At 40.7% G+C, this 22,044-nt stretch overlaps 1 protein-coding gene across 1 annotated transcript in view; it reads right to left on the minus strand.

The window, feature by feature from the left end:
* LRIG1 (leucine rich repeats and immunoglobulin like domains 1) overlaps positions 1 to 22,044 on the minus strand; it is a gene marked incomplete in the record, with an annotated part of 404,144 nt that overhangs the window by 59,085 nt on the left and 323,015 nt on the right. The window contains 2 exon segments of the mRNA XM_044077960.1: positions 2,392 to 2,712; positions 19,551 to 19,714. Coding sequence (XP_043933895.1) covers positions 2,392 to 2,712; positions 19,551 to 19,714 — 485 coding nt within the window.

The raw sequence follows: 22,044 nt of genomic DNA on the forward strand, positions 1-22,044 counted from the left end.
GATTTGCATGAAGTGCCTGCATGACTGACTATGCATTCAGTGACACAGCTGTGCCCAATCCAGAATGTGTTGCCATGCCTTGTACCTAATGGTTGCCAAGATAAGCTTCAGAATCTGTACAAGATTAAGAGGTGACTAAAAAAATAAATGGATGGAAGATGGACAACATTTGTTTATGCTTAAACTTGTTTGATGGAAAGACTATAAAGAAAAGGTAGCACCGGTGTGTGAAGTACCTACCATAACAGTAGCTCTTCAGGGCAAGACTCTAGCAAAAGTACAGCAAATGGGGCTTCTATTCACTGATATTAGTTTTGAGGAAAAATATTTTTCAACATTTCCATGTTCTCCCTCCTTCTGTTAGTAACGCTAGCTTGCAGTGGGACATCCATCTGTCCCCTGCTTCCACTGCCTAAAAATAGGTGATCTTGTACCACCTTTACCTTCCAGTGACAGACTAATTAAATTTAAAAACACTTATTGTTTTGGCGATATAACAATATAGTTATTACTATACTTATAATCACGTACTCAATTCTGTTATGATCTGTAACTGGGTATATGTGCATTTAAAAAGTTATAGTACCAGTTTCAATTTTTAACATATTAAGAAAGAGGTCATGTCTAAAGAAAGGTTACTTTTTCCACAAGTGTAAAAAAGATACAAACATAAACAGGACAGAGGAGTGCAGTCACAGTCAGATTCATTCTTAGTTCAAACAGTCTTTGATGAACATTGTCCTCCTCCCAAGAGGAAGCCGGGGGAAAAATACATCAGCCCTTATATTCATGGGAACATGCCAATAAACTGACTGTTGTTTAGGCAACTGACATTTCTTCGAAAATGTTCTGTTGAAAACGTTTTCATAGATAGTGGAGAATTTCCTTTTCTCTATTGTTGAGTGACCTAGAAGAGGGGTGTTCCCCTGAAATGGGGGCAAAAATCAAGTTTCATCAAAAGTGCTTTCAGTGAAATTTATTTATTTTTTGAGTTTTTGATGCCGAAGAAAGCCGCATCAGTCTATTGACAGGATTCTATATATGTTAGTCTCCACATCCACTTTATTTACAGCCCTACACAGCCATGGTTCTGAGGGCTATATTTAGACAGAGCTGAAACAAACAGTTATCATAGTGATCGGCTTTATAAGGGTAGAAAATAAAATACATGGAATTAAGGAAATGCCACTTGCTGCATTAGTTCCCATTGAGGATCTACTGATATGGTGAGCAGTACTCATCTATACATCTTACATTGAAGGACCTTACTGTATGCTTACTAACAGAACATCCATCAGCTCAAGCATTCGTCTAACTCAGCAAAAAAGTGAAGGAGAGAGAAAAACTAATACATTAATGCTTGAAGGATTAAGACCGACTACCTTGAAGAATGGTCCTCATGAAGAATGGTCTTCCCCCCCCTTTTTTTTTTCACTTTTTTGGTTGGGTTAGTCCCACTATGCATATTTTTAGAGGAAACCTGGGGTAATGAATGACAAATGTGGCCAGTATACCATGAAAATCTTATATATATATATATATATATATATATATATATTATACACACACACACTTAGTGGGATTTTACATGCAACTCACCCACTACCAGAAAAGGAACATGTGACCTTGAGCTTATGACTCATACAAAGGCTGACTCAGTAGTGTGGCTTATGGGCCTTTGAGGCCACGTCCGCTATGGTGAAGATGTGGACAAAAAAACAAGCACAGGCTGTATAATTAACCCTAATAATCAAATGATTAGATGCAAATCTCTCCTTAACTGGCATTAACATATCAGGCCATTTTCCCAAGCTAAAGAATTTTGGGATTTATGAATTCTGAGACGGCCATCATTCTGGTGGATAGTGAGATTGCTTCCACATTGTGTTACTTAAACTCCTATGTTTTGAGGACACTACAGTGGATGAGCAGGAAGGGATTAGTAAAAATAAGCAATGTCGAAATCTGCCAAATAAGCACGGAAAAGCAGCCTGAAAAGTATCTCTTATCAGTGAGGTCAAAATGTCTGCTAAATACATTCAGCAGTGTCCTTGTAGACATGTCTGCATGGGAAAACCTGAGAATCAAGATTTTCACCTGTCATTAATTGTTACCACTTTTGGTTTTGATTAAACTTAAGCATTATAAAATAAACAAGTTTCTTTACATACTGCAACTTTAAATGCTACTTACAAACTTTACTTACAAACTTTCACCATACAAGACCACTGCAGCCTTCCTACCAGATTTCTACAAAAGATTAGCAACACTTAGTTGTATTACGTTCATGTGAGAATTGCAATCTAGCACCTATAACTGAATTATCTGCTACTAGATAAACAAAAAATAGATTTGAAAAAATAAGCCTTCACAACAGTTTGCTGTACAAACCATTGACAGTCAGGCGTGTCTTGTTAGAGTACGTAGAGCCAAAGTGGTTAGTTATGATGCACTGATATCTCCCCTCATCTGCAAAAGTTACATGTCTGAGATGGAGGATAGTTGTGTACTCCATGACTTCTCCATCCCTTGCTCGCACATGTGCAAAGTTTTCGATTTCAGCATCATGCAGGATCTCATTATCTTTCTTCCAAGCAAATGTCATAGCAGAGCTGCTGCTACTGGCTGCTGAACATGTAAAGCGGACATCTCTGCCAAGCACTGCCACTGTTGATTCAGGCTGAAGGATAATCTGAGGTTTAGGAAAGTCATCTGCAACAAAATAAAGTAATAATCAATGATATGCTGTCAGCTTTACTGGAAGCAGTGAAGTCAAACATAGAAAAAAAAGCACAGAATCATTTCCCTGTCTGATGAGCAAAACATTTATTTGCAACTGTTCTATGATTCTAAAAGGTACCTAAAGCAGATGGGGTTCTTTGCGTTTGTGTGTCTTTGCGATTTTTACTTTTTTTTTACATGGGGATTTCATAGCTGAAAGGATAAGGTTCCCGAGGGAAGACTCAACAACTATATGTTCAGAGCTTCTTGTTGGTCCAACAGCAATGACACCAGCATGGCAAATTTTAGGCCATGAGAACAAGTCCACAGTGAGAACTAATGTAATCCTTTCATTTTAGTGATTTGGTAATACTACTAATGCTCACAAGCACACACCTGCGCACGCACACACACAAACACACGCACACAAACACAGATAACACATACTTGCAGTGTGATTTAAGAATGCTTAGATTTGCCACCTTCTACTGGATCTCTTGCTCTGGCCAAGGTGTAATAAATGACAACTTGATTAAAAAAGAAGACTAATGCTAGAGCCTATCCCAATACACAATGGAAGCCAAGTACAGAAGCTGATTCTGGAGAGGCACCAGTGTATCACAGAGTATGCATAAACACACACACACACACACACACACACACACACACACACACACACACACACACACACACACACACACACACACACATACTGAGGAGGACAGTTACTTCATTTATGGTACTCTCTCTTTGGAATGTGGCAAGAAACTACAGTGCCAGACAAAAATGTGCATGAGCGGAGAAGACCATGCAGACTCCATGCAAAAGGCATACCAGCTGAGAACCAAATGGGACTAGGAAGCACTGTGAGGCACCAATGTTGCATCCTGTGTCAAAACTGGAGCAGCAAGAAAAAAAACGACTTCCGCAGAAAAGTTAATCAGATGGCATAAAAGTAAAAAGGAAAAGAAAGTTAAAACTGCCTTTGGTCTCTTTGATCCTTTATGTCAGACTAAATGAAAGAAAAGACCAGCGAGATCCAAAAGCTAACTTGTCAAACGCTTACCCATTTTTGCAATGATGCAAGATTATTTCCATAAGTTAACAAAGAAGCTATTTAAAGACAGCAGCAAAGAAATAGTATACCCAGACAAAAACAGAAAAAAAAATCCAGACCAGCATCACAACCATTTCATTCTACAAACAGATAATTGACTATGAGAGTTGGGACAGGCATCATGTTCATCAGCTTCAAAATCTTCAAACTTCAAAGTCAATACCGCAGAGAATGACACCAACATTACATGATGACCCAAAAAAGTTTTATAGAGAATTGGGAAACAAAGAAAAAGGAATAGAACCACAACTAAAAAACAAGAAATAGATACATTTTGGAGAAATATCTATGAAGACTTTCTGGAGCATAACAAAGACACTGAATGAATAGAAGTAGTTCAAATGTACAGGATTTGAAATGGGATGAAGTACCAGAGAAACTGGAACAAAATTAATAAAAAGCCCCTAACTGGAAAACCCTAGGCGCAGATACAGTACCTAACTTCTCGCTAAAAATATTAACATCTTTAGCCCTCAGTAAGAACTATTTATATGCACATCCTGAACAGACACCAACTTGGTTAACAGGAAAAATGATAATCCTCTAACAGTGAACCTGCAAGCCATCCTAAAAACTATACACATCATTTGAAGGCAAGTTATTGGTCTAATCTATTACTGGAATTAATGCCAACAGAGTTTATAGTCATTTAGAAGAAAACTCAATCATGGCAGTAGAACAAAAGGGTAACAAAATAAAGTCATATGAAACAATGAATCATTTGTTGTCAAATAAAGTCATAATAGAGAACTGTAAAAAGGAAGAATCTAAGTACTGCATGTATAGATTACACAGATTAGATTGCACAGGAGGACTATGGCTGACCAAGTTCGCAGACGACTGTAAACTAGGGGCTATAATTGACTCTCCGGCTGACACAGACATCCTCCAAAAGGGTCTCACTGAAACGGATATCTGGTGTCAAAATCATGGCCTCAAGCTAAATGCCAAAAAGTGCATAGTCATCCCCTTTGGAAAAAACAAAGTACCCACAAACTACCACATAGGTGGCAGTCCCCTAAATACGGAAGACGTAATAAGGGATCTGGGGACTCAAGTAGATAGTAATCTCACTTTTGATAATCACATTGCCAAAGTGGTTAGAAAATCCTTCTACGTGGCCCACCTAATCACAAAACGGGTTTGCATCCAGATCAAAAGAGGTCATTGTGCCCCTCTACTCATCACTCATCAGACCCATCTTAGAGTACAATGCCCCATTTGGGATGTAACTTACAAGACACCTGCAAAGTACCTCACCAAGAGGATCAATGGCCTCAAACAGATGCCCTATGCAGTTCGACTAAAGAAACTCCAGTTGTACACCGCCTACTCAGAGGTGATCTCTGCCTAACATACAAGGCCATGTCCAACCCAGAATTGATGGACATGCTCCACCTAAAGAAAACCTTATCCCCTCGAGCCACATGCTCTAGGGATCTAAATCTAGGACATGCTGGAGGGATAGATTCCTGTCCCAGAGACTTCCCATGCTTTGGAACAAGATCCCAATCTACATTAGGCAGAGCTCCTCACTAACACTCTTCAAAAGAAACCTTGACGAGTGGATGGGAAACAAAGTTTACCTCGGGGATCACATCAGTGGCTCTGTTGGACAGAGGCACAGGGAACTAATTTAAGGGGATGGCGAAAGCCAACACATTCTAGCTAGGCTTATAAATGCCTTTGGGCAGATAGCCTAGTACCCACCTATGAAAAAAGCATATGACAGCATCCCACATTCACGGATAAAGGAGTGCTTACAGATGTATATGATACAGCCTACATTGATCAATTACACTACAGTGACCATGAAACAGTGGCAAACCACTTTGCAGCTCAGCCATGATAAAGGACAAATTATGATTCCAGGGACAAAAATTCAAAGAGGGACATTCCAGGGTGCCTCTGTCACTGTGGCTCTTTTGTCTTGCCCTTAACCCATTAAGCAATCTACTTAACAGATAACAATCATGGTTACAATTTGGCTTCCAAGAAAAAAGTGTAAAGACTCTTCTTTTTGTGGATGACTGAAAACTATAGTTCATCTGATGAGGAACTGAAAGCACAACTGCAAGTGGTATGATGTAAGATTGTCATTTGGTCTTGATAAACATGCAAAAGCAACATTTAAAGCAGGAAAGCTGCAGCACCAAGAAAATATCAGTCTGAGACAGGAATGTGATACATAGGAACTTATGCAGGAGGGCGTGTATTAACATTTGAGGATAGACAATAAAACATGAACAAATGCGAATAAAACTCAGTAAGGAATATTTTAGAAGACTATAATAGTGAAAACAGCCCTGACATCTACAAAGTCCAAGCTATAATCCAATTTTTTCTTCCTGTTCTTAGTTTTGGGTTGACTGACTGACCCCAAAAGGTATTGGATCAGCTGGACAGGAAAACAAGAAAAATGCTTCATGCTTGTTAAACAATATGTAAAAAATAAGTGTATAATAAGATTATACATTCCTTGTTCTGAAGAAGGTACGGGCCTCCGTAAAATTGATTACATGCATAGATCTGCAGTTGAAAGACTGCATACATATCATTGGACTTCGCCAGATCCAAACATAGTGAAAGTTTTAGTTTAGTGGAAGCATATCAGTATCAAGCAGAGAAGGAAATCAAACTAGAAGTAGATAAAAATCAGGCAGCAACTAAATGTGCCAAAAATCAAAAGAAAGAATAGAAGGACAAGGATCAGATGACAAGGCAAGAAATGTTGAAAAGGCATAAATATAGTTGCAAGTACAGAAAACTCCTGGAACAACCTCATGTCAATCAGAATCTGATGCAGGAATGGTTAAGGAGGTGAATTTAAGCCAAAAGATGAAAGGTAAATATTGAGGACCCAGACAATGGACTACATACACATTGATTTATAAAGTCCATTAAACATGTGGGAGAAACAGATGAATGCAGGTTCTGTACAACAGAATTGGAAACAGTCGCACATCTTGTTACTGGGGTGATACACTAATGGCAGAGGGCCTGTATACCGAGAGGCATACTAATGAGGCAAGACCATTGCATTGGGGATTGTGTAAATAAATACACAATACTGAAGTAGCTGACAAGCATCAGAAACATAAGCCACAAAGCATTATTGAGAATAATGAAGTTTACATCACATGGGATCACCCACTACCAACAGTTAAAAAAATAGATGCGAGAAAACCAGATATAGCAGTCCATGAATAGAAGACAAAAGTAGGATTGATCATTTTAATTGCTACACCCAGTGATTACAGTGTGTTATGCACAGAGAAACAATGTCAGAATACCAGGATTTGCAGGCAGAAACAAGAACAATGTGGAAGGATACTCGGACAGTTCCAATGGTAATAGCAGCAAGGGTCTTATTAAAAAAAAAAAAAAAAAAAGAATTTACAGTCATATTAAGAAATACTACCGATGCATTCAAGTCCGTATGCAGGAGGGGTCAGTTCTGGGCACATTGCAGGCGCTGCAAAGATCTCTTTTGGCTAACAAAGTTTAAAACAATATTTACAGTCATATTAAGAAATGCTACCGATGCATTCAAGTCCGTATGCAGGAGGGGTCAGTTCTGGGCACATTGCAGGCACTGCAAAGAGCACTTTTGGCTAACAAAGAAAACAATATTACTCTCACAAACTTTAATCATACTTTGACTTAGGAATGCGGTCCACTCCTGTCATAGTATTTGAAACCCAAAACACTTGGGAGAAATTAAACAAGGAAGACTAGTGGGAAAACTAAGGGGATGGTATCTGGAGCAGCAGACTGGAAACTGACTCAAGAAGAAAGACTAAAGACAAGTGTGGCATAAGTAGACACAGGATGAAAAAAAAAAAAAAGTTATGTCTTACCATAATGTTACATCTGTGTTGTCGATCTTCACCAATCCTTGACAGTGAGTTTGGTTCCGAACCTCAGAACAGAGATGGAAGTTTACTTCAGCTCATGCTCTCCAAACTCTTGAGCCAGGTTCTACCCATAATGCTCCTTACAGAGATTATCTCAGATCGAGTTTGTCACGGAGTGGCAGTTAGACATGAAAGGTCAGGAATACAGGACAGTTAGATTAATTGAGGCCAAATATGAATCCTTAAAGGAAAGCTAGCCAAGGACTAAATTCGGTCTACTAAGTTTCAGGATGGGGGATGGAGGGTCGGGATTTCAAGGATTGGTGAAGATCGACAACACAGATGGAACGTTATGGTAAGACATAACTTCATCAAATGTTGTCAATCTTCACTCAATCCTTGACAGTGGGACAGAATCCCCAGCTACTTTAGCCTTAGGAGGTCTCATGGAATATTCCCAAGCACCATAGAGCTAAAGGATGCTCATCCCCTTGAGACCTGATCCAATTTGTAATGAGTGATAAAGGTATGATGAGAAGACCAAGTGGCTGTTGCACAACTGTCATCTAAAGAAGCTCTGGCATGAAAGACTGCAGAAGTAGCTATTACTCTTGTAGAATGGGCTTGAACTGTTTTTGGGAGCTGGAGTCCTTTAGAATAATAAATGAATGTGATGCAGTCTCTTAGCCACCTGGCCAAGGTAACCTTAGAAAGTGGGTTAACTAGACGGAGAGAAGAAAATGCCACAAAAAGTTTGTTTGATTTTCTAAATACTTTAGTCCTGTGAAGATAAAAATGTAGTTGTCTGTGCAGGACAAGTAAATAGAGAGCATATTCTCCTTTGTTTGAAAAATTTGGAAAAAAAGACTGGTAGCTGTAAAGTCTGATTAATATTAGTCTCGGCTATAACCTTAGGAAGAAAGGAAGGATTAGTTTGAAGTGCAACTCTATCCTTATAAAAAAATTACGTATGGAGGTTCACACAATACGGCCTGAAGTTCTGACACTCTTCTGGAAAAGTTGATAGCCACCAAAAATAAGGTTTTCCTAGACAGCTATTTTAAGTCACAAGTTGCTGATGGTTCAAAAGGGTTCCTAGTCAGGGCCTGAAGAACCATAGTTAAATCCCAAGGTGGAAGAGATTCTTTAAATGGAGGCCTTAGCATTATTAGACCTTTTAGGTATTCTTTACACAGTTTGTGTGACATCAGAGGGGCAATCTCCAGTCCTATATGGAATTTTGAAATTGCAGCTAGGTGCACTTTAATTGTTGAAACAGAGGAACCGACTGGTAAAGTGAGGCCAGAGAATCTAATACTTTGTGGATAGGGCTGGAATAAGGATTTATCTCATTATCCAGAGCCCATCTAGCAAATTTCTCCCATTTACTTTGGTATAATCTCCTTGTAGACGATTTGTGATGAGCCATAATAATTTGTTGGGCAGGTGAGGAAAGAGAGATGCTAGGCAATCATGGGAATTGGAGAAGCCACTCAGTGAGCTTGAGGTTTTGGAGATTCGGATGCACCATGCCCTCTGGATGAGGCAGTAGATCTGGAAATATGTCCAGAATCCATGGTTTCCAAATTAAATGAGGCTATACGACGGGAAACCAAACTTGTCAAGGCCAGATTGGGGCAATGAGAATTATTGAATTTTTCCGCCCTTATGGCTTTCTTCAAGAAGTGCGAAATGAGTGGAATTGGGGGAAAGGCATAAAGCAGGCCAGGAGGCCAACTGTGGAGAAGAGCATCTCTGGGTGACTCCCCCTGAGGGGGGATTAGGGCAAAGTAACTTCTGCACTTGTCGTTTAAGGAGAGGCAAAAAGGTCGCAAGCAAGGTTGGCCCCAGTGGTAAAAAATGTTGTTCACCACTGTTGGATTGAGATACCACTCGTGAGGCAAAAGAACAGTTCTGCTCAATTTGTCCGCTATCACATTGGAGTTCCCCAGAATGTGCACTGCTGTGAAAAAGAGGTTGGAAGAAATCGCCCATTGCCAAACTCGGAGTGCTTCTCGACACAACGGGTAAAATTTGGTTCCCCCTTGTTTATGTACCAGACTACTGACATGTTGCCATCTGAATCACTACTGTTCCTACAGGGAGGACATCTTGGAATGCTTGCAACGCTAACAGCACTGCCTTCACCTCTAGTACACTGATGTGCAAGTTGGCCTCCAACTGGGACCACATGCCTTGAACTGTCTTTCCCAGATAATGCCCCACCCTGTCTGGGAAACATCCGTAGTCACTGTGGCTTGGGGCTGGGGAAGAATGAAAGGATGACCCACGAGAACCTGTCTGGAGTGTAGCCACCACAACAGGTCATGCTTGCAATGATTGGTAATCACAATTAGGTGAGACATTGGTTGGTCTATGAGAGACCACTGGGACGCTAGTAGCCATTGCAATATCCACATGTGATACCTTGCCAAAGGAACTAGAGTGGTTGCTGCTGCCATGGAGCCTAAGGTCTGAAGAACTAATTTTGCTGGGACCTTGTCACTGCGTAGTAATTGGCCGACCTGGGATCTTATACGTTGTAGCCCTTCTGTAGGGTGAGATGCAATTCTCGAGACAGTGTCTAAGTGAGCTCCAGTGAAGTCCAGTTTTTGAGTGGGATGAAGTGCGGGCTTTTTAAAGTTTATAGTTATTCCTAGAGATTTACAGAGATGTATGGTGTAATCTCTTGCCCATTCTAAGTGGCACCTGGTGGCAGTGGTGAGGATACAGTCGTCAAGATAGGGAAATACTCTAAACATTTGAAGTCTTGGATGAGCTGCTACCACTGCCATGCATTTGATAAACACCCTGGGGACTGTGGTGAGGCCAAAGGGCAGTGCTCTGAATTGGAAATGACTGGCTCCCAGCTGGAAATGGAAAAAAACCCTCCTGGAGTGCTTTTCCATTTTTATGTGGTAATAAGCGTCTTGGAGGTTGATACAGCACACATCCACTTGTCTTTTTCCAGGAATGGACATACTGACTGAAGTGACACCATCCAGAATTTGGTTTTTTGAACTGCCTTGTTGAATTAGTTGAGATCCAAGATGGGTCTCCAGTCCCCTAATTTCCTGGGCACTAAAGAATCTTGAGTAAAATTCAGATCCTTTCTGGTCTGTTGGGACTTTTTGGATGACTCTTTTGCTTAGCAGTATTTGAAATTCTAGAACTGCTGCTTCCATGAGACTGGGTGGTACACATCTGGGAGTTGTTTATGGGGTTTTGAAGGTTGTGATAGAGGAATTTTGTAATCTCTGGATATAATTCCCTGCACACATTTGTCCATTAACATCTGTCAGGCAGATTGGTGCAGAGAAAGCAGTCTGCCTCCAGAGGTGGGCAATCGGGCACCCATTCAGGGGTGCCGGTAGGAAATTCCAGAGAAGGTCTCTCTGGATCCGGTTTTGCGGACCATGTCTGCCTCTAGGGCGGCATCTTACATTGCTTTCCCCTCTGCCCCAGGAGAAGTTTTTGCCTGGTGAATCATGGAAAGGCCCTTTGAATTTTTTTTAAACCATAGTCTCCCACTCCTCTGGTTCCTAGAGTACGGTCTCTGAGGAGTGGAGAAATGTATGCCAATGGCAGAAAGGGTCTTACCATCCTTTTCACATCTGGCTAGGGTATCTTTTATCTTGGGACCAAACAGGGAAGATCCGTCAAACGGAGCACTGATGAATGGCGCTTTAACGGGCTCCGCAAATTCGAACAACCGCATCCAGGAATGCCTTCTAATGGCTATGCCTGAACCCACTGCCCTAGTCGTCCCTTCAGCTGCATGGGCAACAAACCTCATGGACGAGTTAGAAATTGCTTCTAGGGTTGCAAGCTCAGAAGTCATTTTATCTTGTACCCCTTCAGCCACTGCTCCTTCAAGGGTATCAAAGCTCCTTGATCAGATCCCTCTGTTGTCCTGTAAAGTGCACCATAAAATTCAAAGAACTTAGAGCAAAGGTTGATTAAGCATAAACACGCTTATCAAATCTATCCGAAGTCCTAGACTCCTTATTAGGAGGACGGATAGGTCTTTCCTGAACAAGTTCCTTTCTGGTGGCTGCTGCTACCACCATGGCATCAATTGGAATTCCTTTGGCTCAATGTGGTTCCTCTTTGGGGGCTGACAATACTCTATCAGGTCTCTTAGGGATTGGCTCTATGGCATCTGGTATCTTCCATGCCTGCTGAGCAATCAACTTAATGAGATTGTCAGTGGGCAGAGAGATCCAAGAAGTAGAGTGTTGAGCACGAAAAGCCTCCATGTATACGTATTCCTCTGAAGAAGGTTGGAAGGAGGACCAGCCACCCCTCTGTTTCAGGATTTCTAGGATGTCCCCAAAGGAAACAACGTCAGGGGTGACCTAGGGGAACCTTCTCCTTCATTGAAATCAGTATCTCTTATGAAAGACTCTTCCGGGGAGCCTAAGTGCTTCCTCATGAAATTTCTTTTGCAGGGACTTCCTCGGGAGGGATGATCCAGGGAGGTATCCAAAGAAGAGAGACTACCAAGGTAGGTGTTACCTGAGACTTTTGTGCCCTCTGTCCTGGAGATGAGACTGATGGTAGCTCAGATCGAGGGGATATCAAAATCTCTTCAGACAGGGATGGCATGGACTGTGAGTCTCCAATAGACGCCCTCTCCATAACCCAGAAAGCTGCCCCCCCATAAAGGAGTGGGAGGCAGAACTGAAATAGACTCCTTCAGAACCGGGGTCACACCTCGCACCAAGGAGACTGCCTCCAGAAGCCTGAATCAACACTGCAAAGGCCAAGGCACCGAGAGAGAAACAGACTGCTCTGAAGGAACCGAAAAGGTACCATGCATCTTGGAGGGGCTACTCAAGGCAGTTCTCGGAACCGGACAGGAAGATGCTACAGGAACCGAGACAGTCGGAGTCTGGAGAGTCGGGATCAAGGGCTCCAAGGGCACAGCAAGAGAATGGTTCCGACGCTGGTGTGGCTCGGAACAGAGGGAAATCCCTTGCCACAAATAGCTGATCCACCAGTCTCATGATGTCTGTCTCAGAGACTCTTAGTAGATCGAATGGATGCAATGGAAGGAGATTCAGAGGGTCTCACTTCCACAAAAAGGAGCATCTTTAAATGGGTTCACAAGTGGGGAATTGGATGTTCTTGGGAGCGGAGTCAGCCCCAATTGCTTCTGTACCGATGTATCAGTAGGTACCGAAGAAGTGGTCAGCTCCAAAGCCAATTTAGTAGTAATAGTCGATGCAGTCAAATTCTTCGGTACCAAGGAAGGTTTAGTAAATTTCCTTGATGGTTCCGAGGACTTTGGAACCGAGGAAGGCCTTTCCTTTGAGGCAGGTGAGGAAGATGATGATGAAGTACCAGCTTTCTCTCTGGACTCAGAAATTGCCTCGTCAAATCCAGTTTTAAGTAGTCCTTTCAAGATTAACAAAGGAAGAACAAGTTAAAACATGGTTTGAAAGCCAGTGACAAATCACACAGTTCTCCTGCAAATGTATTTTACCAAGGCAATACACACACAGGGTATGCCCATCTGAACTGGGCATTTTGCCTCATATTTCTTACACCGCTTGAATCCGGAGGTGCCCTTAGAGTGTTTAGAAGGAGGTTTCTCCTGTTGTTCTGCCATAACAGATTGAAGGTAGTCACACTAAAGAAAAGAATACAGATAAAGATTTTTTTTTTTTTTTTTTTTTTTTTTAGAAAATAGAAAAATACCAGCGGTGGTATGAAAGAATACCTTTAAAGGTATTTAAAGAGAGTAAAAGGGAGCACCAACAATGGTACTGGACATTCTACCAATGGTAGAAGAAAGACAGATGGAAACTAAAGAGGAGGAGCGGGTAGAAATAAAAGGAATTATAAAGAGATATAAAGAGGAAAATTTAGGAAAAAGAACCTGTAAAAATAATTACAAAATACTCACAAAAAACTAAGCCAAGCCTCGAGAGAATGAACAAATGCGTCTGGTCTGCAAAGTGAGAAACGAGATGAAGTAATCTCTGTGAGGAGCATTATGGGTAGAGCCTAGCTCGAGAGTTTGGAGAGCACGAGTTGAAGTAAACGGCCATCTCAGTTCCGAGGTTAGAAACCGAACCCAGTCCTACTGTCAAGGATTCAGTGAAGATTGACAATATCAGATCAATAGGTAACAAATGGTTCCACTTTGGGATTTGAACAGGTTTGCCTTTTTGATTTTAAAAAGCTTTCTATTGAAGTTTTTACACAAGACAAAGGACTAAAGAATGGAGAAAATTAAGTTCAGGATGAAAAGTGGGACTGTAGTAAATCTTGTACTGTGGTCACACATATTCAAGAAAAAAAAATGCAGTTGCAGTCTTATCATGTAGGTTTTTAAAGTTGCATCAGGTACTCATTTTTCTGAAATGTTTTCAACACATATGTACTAATAATGGTAATGAACTCTAAAAAAAAAAATGAATACATCTAATGTTACCTTTTGAGGAGCTTAACACCAGCAAAATAGCATACAAAACAAATTATTTAAGAAATGTCATTTAAGCAGATTTCATTCCTATTACGAAGAAAAAAAAATTACAGATTCCCAAAGACTGTACCAAAAGTATCCAATGTAATAAGCTGGGGGGCTGTACTGATCCGAATGCATTCAAATGCACTTAACTACCCACTAGTTAAAGCACTTGCACCTAATGTGTGCAAACTGACAAATGAAAAAATGTAAAAACAGAAGTATCTCAGCATGCTCAAATGGGCAACTGAACCAAATGTAGGGACTGCCAATGCCAGCGCTAACGAGATACTCTGCTCTACAGCCACAAAACTGACAAAGAATGAAGCAGTGGTTCTTACACTCAAGAGGACCTAAATTTCAAGGACCAGGTCTGTAGTGCTCCAACCTTTGGTGAGAGCAGAGGCTTCCACTTGACAGCTAACCAAGACTGGGTTACAATTAGAAATTGGGAGTACTTGATTTGGATTTTCCAGTTTCTGTTGGAACATTGTTTGTATTTTGACTGTCTGGCTTTTGTGAGGGCAGAGCCTTACAGACTTTAAATACAACAGGCTTGCTCCGGTCTACATACTGCTGTACAGGTAAGGAAACCCTGTTGTATAAAATACAAATTTCAGTGCTTTTTTTCACAACCTAGATGTACTAGTGTGGTTGATTTTACTACTGTTTTGTTTTGCACAGGGAAATCAGTCTCTTTCTAGCTTACTAACTTAGTTGCTGTACTTCTTGTGGTCCCACTGTTGAAATTATCACTTCTATTCCGATGACTGTTGTGCTGCTGCTTTCAAACAACATTGCGCTATTACACCTCATTGGTATTGTACTGCTGTTCAATTAATACTGCACTACTCCACTTAGCTATTTTGGTACTTTTGTTCATTACTGGAAATATGTAGTACTGCCTACTACTGATACTAGGTTGTTGTTGGGTCTTTCGGCTTTTCCCGGTTAGGGGTCACCACAGCGGAACTCCGGTCCGCTAAGGATTGGTAGTTGATTTTTATGTGCCGAGTTACCAGCCCTGATGCACAACCTTCAACGAAGGTACGCCCATTCACGCACGTCTCCACGCAGATAACGCTCTGAGAATCGAACCGGACAGCATCTTACTGTGAGGCGACAATGCTACCGCAGCACCAAAAACTTATTATCTCAGTTACTGGTTGTACTTTTTGATCACTGGAGTTTTTTTGCATTTCTGCTTCTTACTGATTAATAATGTATCAACAACATTTAAATCTACTGTTTCTAGAGAACAAGGTTACCTATGTGGTATACTACTATTACTTGGCTGATTGCTATGCTGACACTGCACTGAAACTATCTGCTTTATAATTACTGCACTTGAAGCTACACTATCTGTAGCTAATACAGTTACTGCACCTAGATTGACTGGGTTAGACTATCTGTTTCCCATTGTTTTCACTAGTTAGGTAGAGCCCAGTGGGTAAAGCTATTTGATTTAAATTTACTATTTGTTACCGATTCCCTTACTGGTCCACCATATTTCTGTTACTTTTACATTTCTTTTGTTTGCCCTTGTGAATACTGCAGTAGTCACAGTTCATTCTTTTTTTCTCCTTTAGCCTTATCCCATATTCTCATTCCCCAAGTCCAGTCAATTATCCTACTGTCTTTTTCTAAGAGTAACTTATTAAGTTATCTTGTTTTGTTATTCTCCTTTGTTTGGGGTGGCCAATATGAAATCTGTCAGCCTTTGTCCAGTTTGTACCCAGCCTGATAGCATTTTGAAGCAGCATAGTAAATTGCTTAAAGAAAATTCTTTATTGCTGGCTCACAATGACTAACTATATGACAAATGTTTAAGTATTTACTTAACTTGTAGACTACCTTCTTACCTGAAAACACATTCAGTAAGCAGCGCGCGCACACACACACACACACACACACACACACACACACACACACACACACACACACACACACACACACACACACACACACACACACACACACACACACACACACACACACAAAGCACAGAACACCTACTAAATCAACCTGTGCTGAAAGTGTTAAGAGAACACTGCTTAAGCCTCCAAGGCCAATTAAAAAAAAAAAAAAAAAAAGCATCAGTTTACACAGTAATATAACCACCCACTTTCAACCTTCACAACCAAGGGTGCCGACTCCAAGCTCTTATCGCCTCTTGAAACTGCACCGAACCACCAAAATATATTTAGTAATAGGCGACTCTACTGTCAGGACCACCACCCTCACAAGGCTGGATAACAACAGGGTAAAAGTTAGCTGTCTTTCTGGAGCCAGGATCTAGGACTTAACAAGGGCTCCAACATTTGTCCCTCCATCCTGACAAATAAAGTTATGACCAAATAGTGGTCCACATGGGGGAAATTACTTTTGGCACTTTATAGTGGAAAGATATGACTGAGTTTGCTATGCATGTGTCTGTGGTAGAAGAGACATTGGTCTTGAGTGGTATTTTGCGTTCACAAACAATGATGCCAAAGACAAAGACATTTGACTTTAACAATTGGATATGTAGTTGGTGTCATTCTATGGGGATCTAGTATTTGTTAGCTTGAGATGCAATGGCTGACCTGCCTTCCTGCTTTGCCAGGGATGACCTGCACCTCTCTTACCAAGGTTTTGCATTGTGGTTAAAGCCTTTGCTGTGACCATAGTGCCTTTTTTAGGCAATGTCCATTTGATGGACATTCCAATGTAGTAAATTCTATTACTGAACACCTTTAAAGGTCTTCTCAATGCCAGGAGGTAGTAATACCTCAGAGCTGTTCAACAAAGTGATATATGTGCTGAGACGTAAAATGTGATAAATGTTTTCCTCAGTCTGTATTACCAGAAACAATTTCAAAGTAAACAGGAAAAAAAGTTCACTGTGTTGGGGAGGGGTGAGGTCTTACTGGAAGTTTGTAGTTGGAGGTACAGAAATCTACTGTGCAAACATTTTACTTTTTCTTGCTTGCATTTTTCAGACCTTACATACTTTCCTCACTATCTAAAAACAATGACTAGAAACTTCAGTTTAGAATCTATACATGTTAACACTGTTGCAGGGGGTAAGGTTCTACTCCCAAAATGAATAATGATGGTAGTATGGAGTTGACTGTTTCTATTATATAAATTACTCCTCTACAAATCCAAAACAACTCGTATGACAGCAAAAGACAATAAAAGGAGGGGATATGTAGTGCTACTCTTAAAATAACAGCAGCATAAGTAGACTGGGGTTAAGTGCAATTGCCCCTGGAGCAAGCTATTAGGGTGTTTGATCTGTAGTTGCTAATGGGACATGGGTGAGTACCAGTATTCATTTAAGAAGCTTCAGGTGATGTTGCAGATTCTTTTCAGTACATTAGTGCATTAGCCACCATATAAGCTTTTTGCTAAGGTTTCATGTTGGTTTTCTGGTCCTCAGCTTCATGGCTTTTTCTTTTTTGGTCTTCCAAGTTCACAGGACTTCTTCCTCCTTAACTTCAAATTGATGGGGTGCCAGTGTGGGTACTGCACACAGCACCGGATAACAGACATGGCTATGAGTAGGAATATCACATGTACTCATAATCACACTTGTCAGCTAAAACAATTTAAAGGCACTTTTTAACCTGCATCCATCTACTTTATTGTTTAGAAAGCAAATCATACAACAGAGAAAATTGAAAAAAATGCAATCTAAGGTACTGTAACAACAATCAACGGCAGAGGGTGGGTTGTACAGCTTTTACTTATTTGTACTTAACTAGATCATGTAAACTTCACTTTTATGGTCTCATTCAAGCAATCAAGGATAAATACTGCATAACCCACAGCCCTACCGGATGAATACTGGTTAATTATACCATGGAGCACATTAATAAATGTAATACTAGTGGTGCAGTGGTGGAGTGATTAGCATCATCACCTCACAACAGGTTCTCTGGGTTGATTCTTGGCTAGGTTGCCTTCTGTGTGGAGTCTGCATGCCCTCCCTGCTTTCGCGTGGGTGTCCTCCGGGTGCTCTGGTTTCCTCCCACATATCAAAGACATGCATCTGGAGCATTTCTCCCCAGGTCTTTGCTGAAAATGGGCTCTGTCCCAGTCAGACTCTACCAGTAAACAAATGTTCTTCTTTTGGCTTTTCCCATTTAGGGGGTCGCCACAGCGGAACTCCAGTTCGCTAATGATTGGCAGTAGATTTTTACAGTGCCGAGGTGTCAGCTCGACACCCAACCTTCAATTAAGGCACACCCATTCACGCATGTCTTTCGAACCCCACTTGACTGCAGGGAGGACATGCAGACTCCACACAGAAGGCACTCTAGCCAAGAATTGAACGGGAGAACCTCTTGCTGTGAGGTGACAACGCTACCATTGCACCACCGTGGCTTATGTTAAATAAAATAAAATTAACAATCAGCTCAGTCTCATTTTGATAACATTTTCTTATAACCTTTGTGGAATGAGACCCAGACAATGAAAGTAATGTCTGGCAATAGTGCAAACAGCAGAAAAAAACAAAAAGGCAGAAGTCAAATAAAGTCACAAAACAAACAAAACAAAATGGCGGGTTCCCCTTCTGTTTAACACTATAACATTCATAAAACCATTAGACATATTGCTAATAATGCTTCACAAGCAGTTTATCAGCAAAACAGAAAAAAAATAATGATGACAAATGTTTCCTCTGTCTGTAATAAAGGCTTTCACACCGAAAAACAGAAGCATTATATTATTGAAAAACAGAAAGTTCACTCTGTGGGGGAAAAGGATCATCATACACACTTTAAAAAATTAGTTTTTTTTGCTTGCTCTTTCATACACCCCACTTTCTCCACAATGATAGAAAACAGAAAAACATTTCATATGTTAACATACTTTAGGGCAATGATGATGCTGGACTACAAAAGTAAACAGTCACAGCAGTACAATGTGCATGTTTGTAAAACACAAATGATTGCATGCTCATATACAACAGCACATATGAAAACTACAGAAAATAACAGAAGAGATATAACAATAACAATCTAGGATGGGTTGTGAGTTGTACAGCAGTTATTCCACTTGTGCTTTTGTTAGACCTCCTGAGTTTCACACAAGAGCCCACCTCCAGCAACTGTAAGCAAATACTGCATAATCTCAACCTATCCACCAGTTATTTCTTAATGCAGAAAAAGTCTGCAGGACCTCTACCTCTATATTTTTTAGTTGTTTTACTGCTTTAAAACAAGCTACTACAAAACGTGCTATCTTTTGTTTGACACTTGCTACTGGATATTTAAGTGCATCAGCTGATTTCATTGCAACACGTTTAAAAAATTAACATTCCAGTTCATATAATTTTCATTTATAATGCTAGAGCTTCAAAAGTATATGTTTAAACATAAGGAACTCTTACCGCATACAAAGCTTTCGGCAGGTACTGTGAAAATACTTCTGTTTTTCAAGGGCTCTGGGTGTGCACATGTAGCTTCCACAGTAGTTTGGAAGCCCTTTACAGCTAGCCATTGTGGTAACCACTTCAACTGGCAGTCACAGAGGAAGCCATCACTATTCATGTAGCTAGCAGGAAAGAGGATGAGCATCATGAGAATTAGCCAACCAAATCATATTATACAGCCTGTATCCGATTTTCTCTAGTGTATCCAATCATTCACTATATAATGCATGCTGCACATATCAGGGTACCTCATACAGTATTGTTACAAGTAACTGCATCACTGTCAAGAAACTGTTTAATTTTTCCACTTCCCTTTCCTTACTTTGACACCTCCCCAATGTTTCTGTTCCTACATCATCCCTACTCAGTGCCCCACATCCATCCACACTGGGACTGTCTGCTACTCCTCAGCCACTCAGACTCCCTCTAATATTAGCCATGGCTGGCTGTGGTGCTTGAGGGAAACCTGGGGGGGGGGGGTTCAACCATCACCATTCCGTGGGGGGTCTGTTATGCCCTTGTCACCACCCCCCCCCCCGATGACAAGTGGTAGCTTCCATAGATAGGTGTGCAATGTGGGATGTCAATGCATACTGTTCAGCCTCTGCAGCAGCTCAGCAATATCCACCCACCCATCTCCAGGACTACGCCTACCACCACATGACACCCCCAGTCTCGATCAGGAATTGACATAACAAATGCACACATCACCACCCATCCTCCTAGGATGGTAACTCCCACTCCTCTCTGCCACTCTGCTGGTCAGCCGAGCTGCTAACTGAACCTGGGTCAGCTGGGTTGTGGTCAGGGCTTTATCTCTCTATACTACTGGAGTGCTGATCCCACCCCCCCAAATTGTTAGCTAAGCTCGTGCTCCAAGCTGCTATTTGCCTACTGCCATTTGTTCATTTCATGTAAACCCAAATGCATACAAGGAAGACTATACGTATACTTCTCCCGAAGGATAAGAATTGCTTCATTCTGCTGAGAGAATGATGGAGTTTAACTATTAGCAGTAACTGTCTCCACTAATATCCAATAAGTCATATCACTTTGCATATGTATGCCAAAACATGTTTGCGCCTGCCTGAACACATCTGCTGGATGTAGTGTACAAAACTTCATTAGGTCTGTTGGACCACTGAAAATGTTCAGCAACCCCACCTCCATGGAAAGACAGGTATGGCCTACAAACAGGCAATGTATTTACATGCCAAGAGTCAGAATAAGACCAATCATATTATTTTAAATATTCCAAAATTATTGTTATAAGTGTTGAGTAATACAAGATCTAACTATTCAGCTACTTCATTTTTAGATAGTCATTAAAATCTGGGGTCATAAACAGGTTAATAGTGCAAGAAAAAGATCATGCACTCAAGAGAGACAAAAACAGCTCCTAGGGTCAGCGATATTTTTCAAAAGAAACAAAAAAGTAATGTACAGAAAGATGAAATGCCACAATTTATTTCTAACTGAATTATAGAAAGGTCAACTCAAGAATGTTTTGCAAGGAAATACTAGAGAAAGCTGGTTAACTCAAAAATTTGCAAGGAAATTACATGCCTATATTACAGTAAGAATAAAAATACTGTAGTAGGAGATACCAGAAGATTTCTGTACAGACAAAAGAAAACATGCCGTTACTTATCTTTACATTGGAGTGTAAATGCTTACAAAGAAGATGTATTACTTGCTAGCAGTACGTAAGTACCTCCCTTCAGGCCTCTAATGGCTTTCACACTGGCACTTTACCAAATGCAGAAAGTGCAACACCAAATAAAACTGCATAGCGACACTACTTCCTACCTTAGTACCTGCCTGAATAATACCCTTGCTAGGCAATATAATCCTTTCAACACTCATTACAAACACAATTCAACCACTCCAACAGGACAAGAAAATGCAAACAAAAAAAAAGACTTGAAGAGCCTAAAAGAGAAATTGAAAAAATGGAAGTAGAAAGGGGCTTCTACTCAAGAGACAGGAAGTGCTAATAATCCACTGTTATAATACAGTCTAGCCATTAATCTTCTATCTCCAGTAATTCATTACAAAAATTCACAGTAAAAAAACTAATTGTATCAAGTCATAGTGGTAATACACAAAAACTGATGATGGAAAATGGCAACATCAATAAAACAAACAAAAAAATGCAGGGAAGCAAGCCCCAAGCACCGCATGGGATACACCCTTGAAACTCTAAATATATTTACTTCAAAACTGAGAAACGCTGGGGTTAAGCTGAAACCTCCTCTACCCTACAGTTGCACAAGCTCCCTCAAAACACTACTACACAATGGAACTGGGGTTCAACCAAACCTGACTGAAATTCTCTTTTAATTAAATTTTTGCTAAGTAAATACCTGACACCCTCATCACACTTGGGTAGAATTGCAAGATACACATCTGAAGGCCATGCATTGGGTCTCAAAACAGCATGTTTTGCAAT

The sequence above is a fragment of the Protopterus annectens genome, chromosome 7.part0 (assembly GCF_019279795.1).
Source record: "Protopterus annectens isolate FY-2018-M chromosome 7.part0, PAN1.0, whole genome shotgun sequence".
In the NCBI taxonomy this organism is placed as follows: domain Eukaryota; kingdom Metazoa; phylum Chordata; order Ceratodontiformes; family Protopteridae; genus Protopterus; species Protopterus annectens.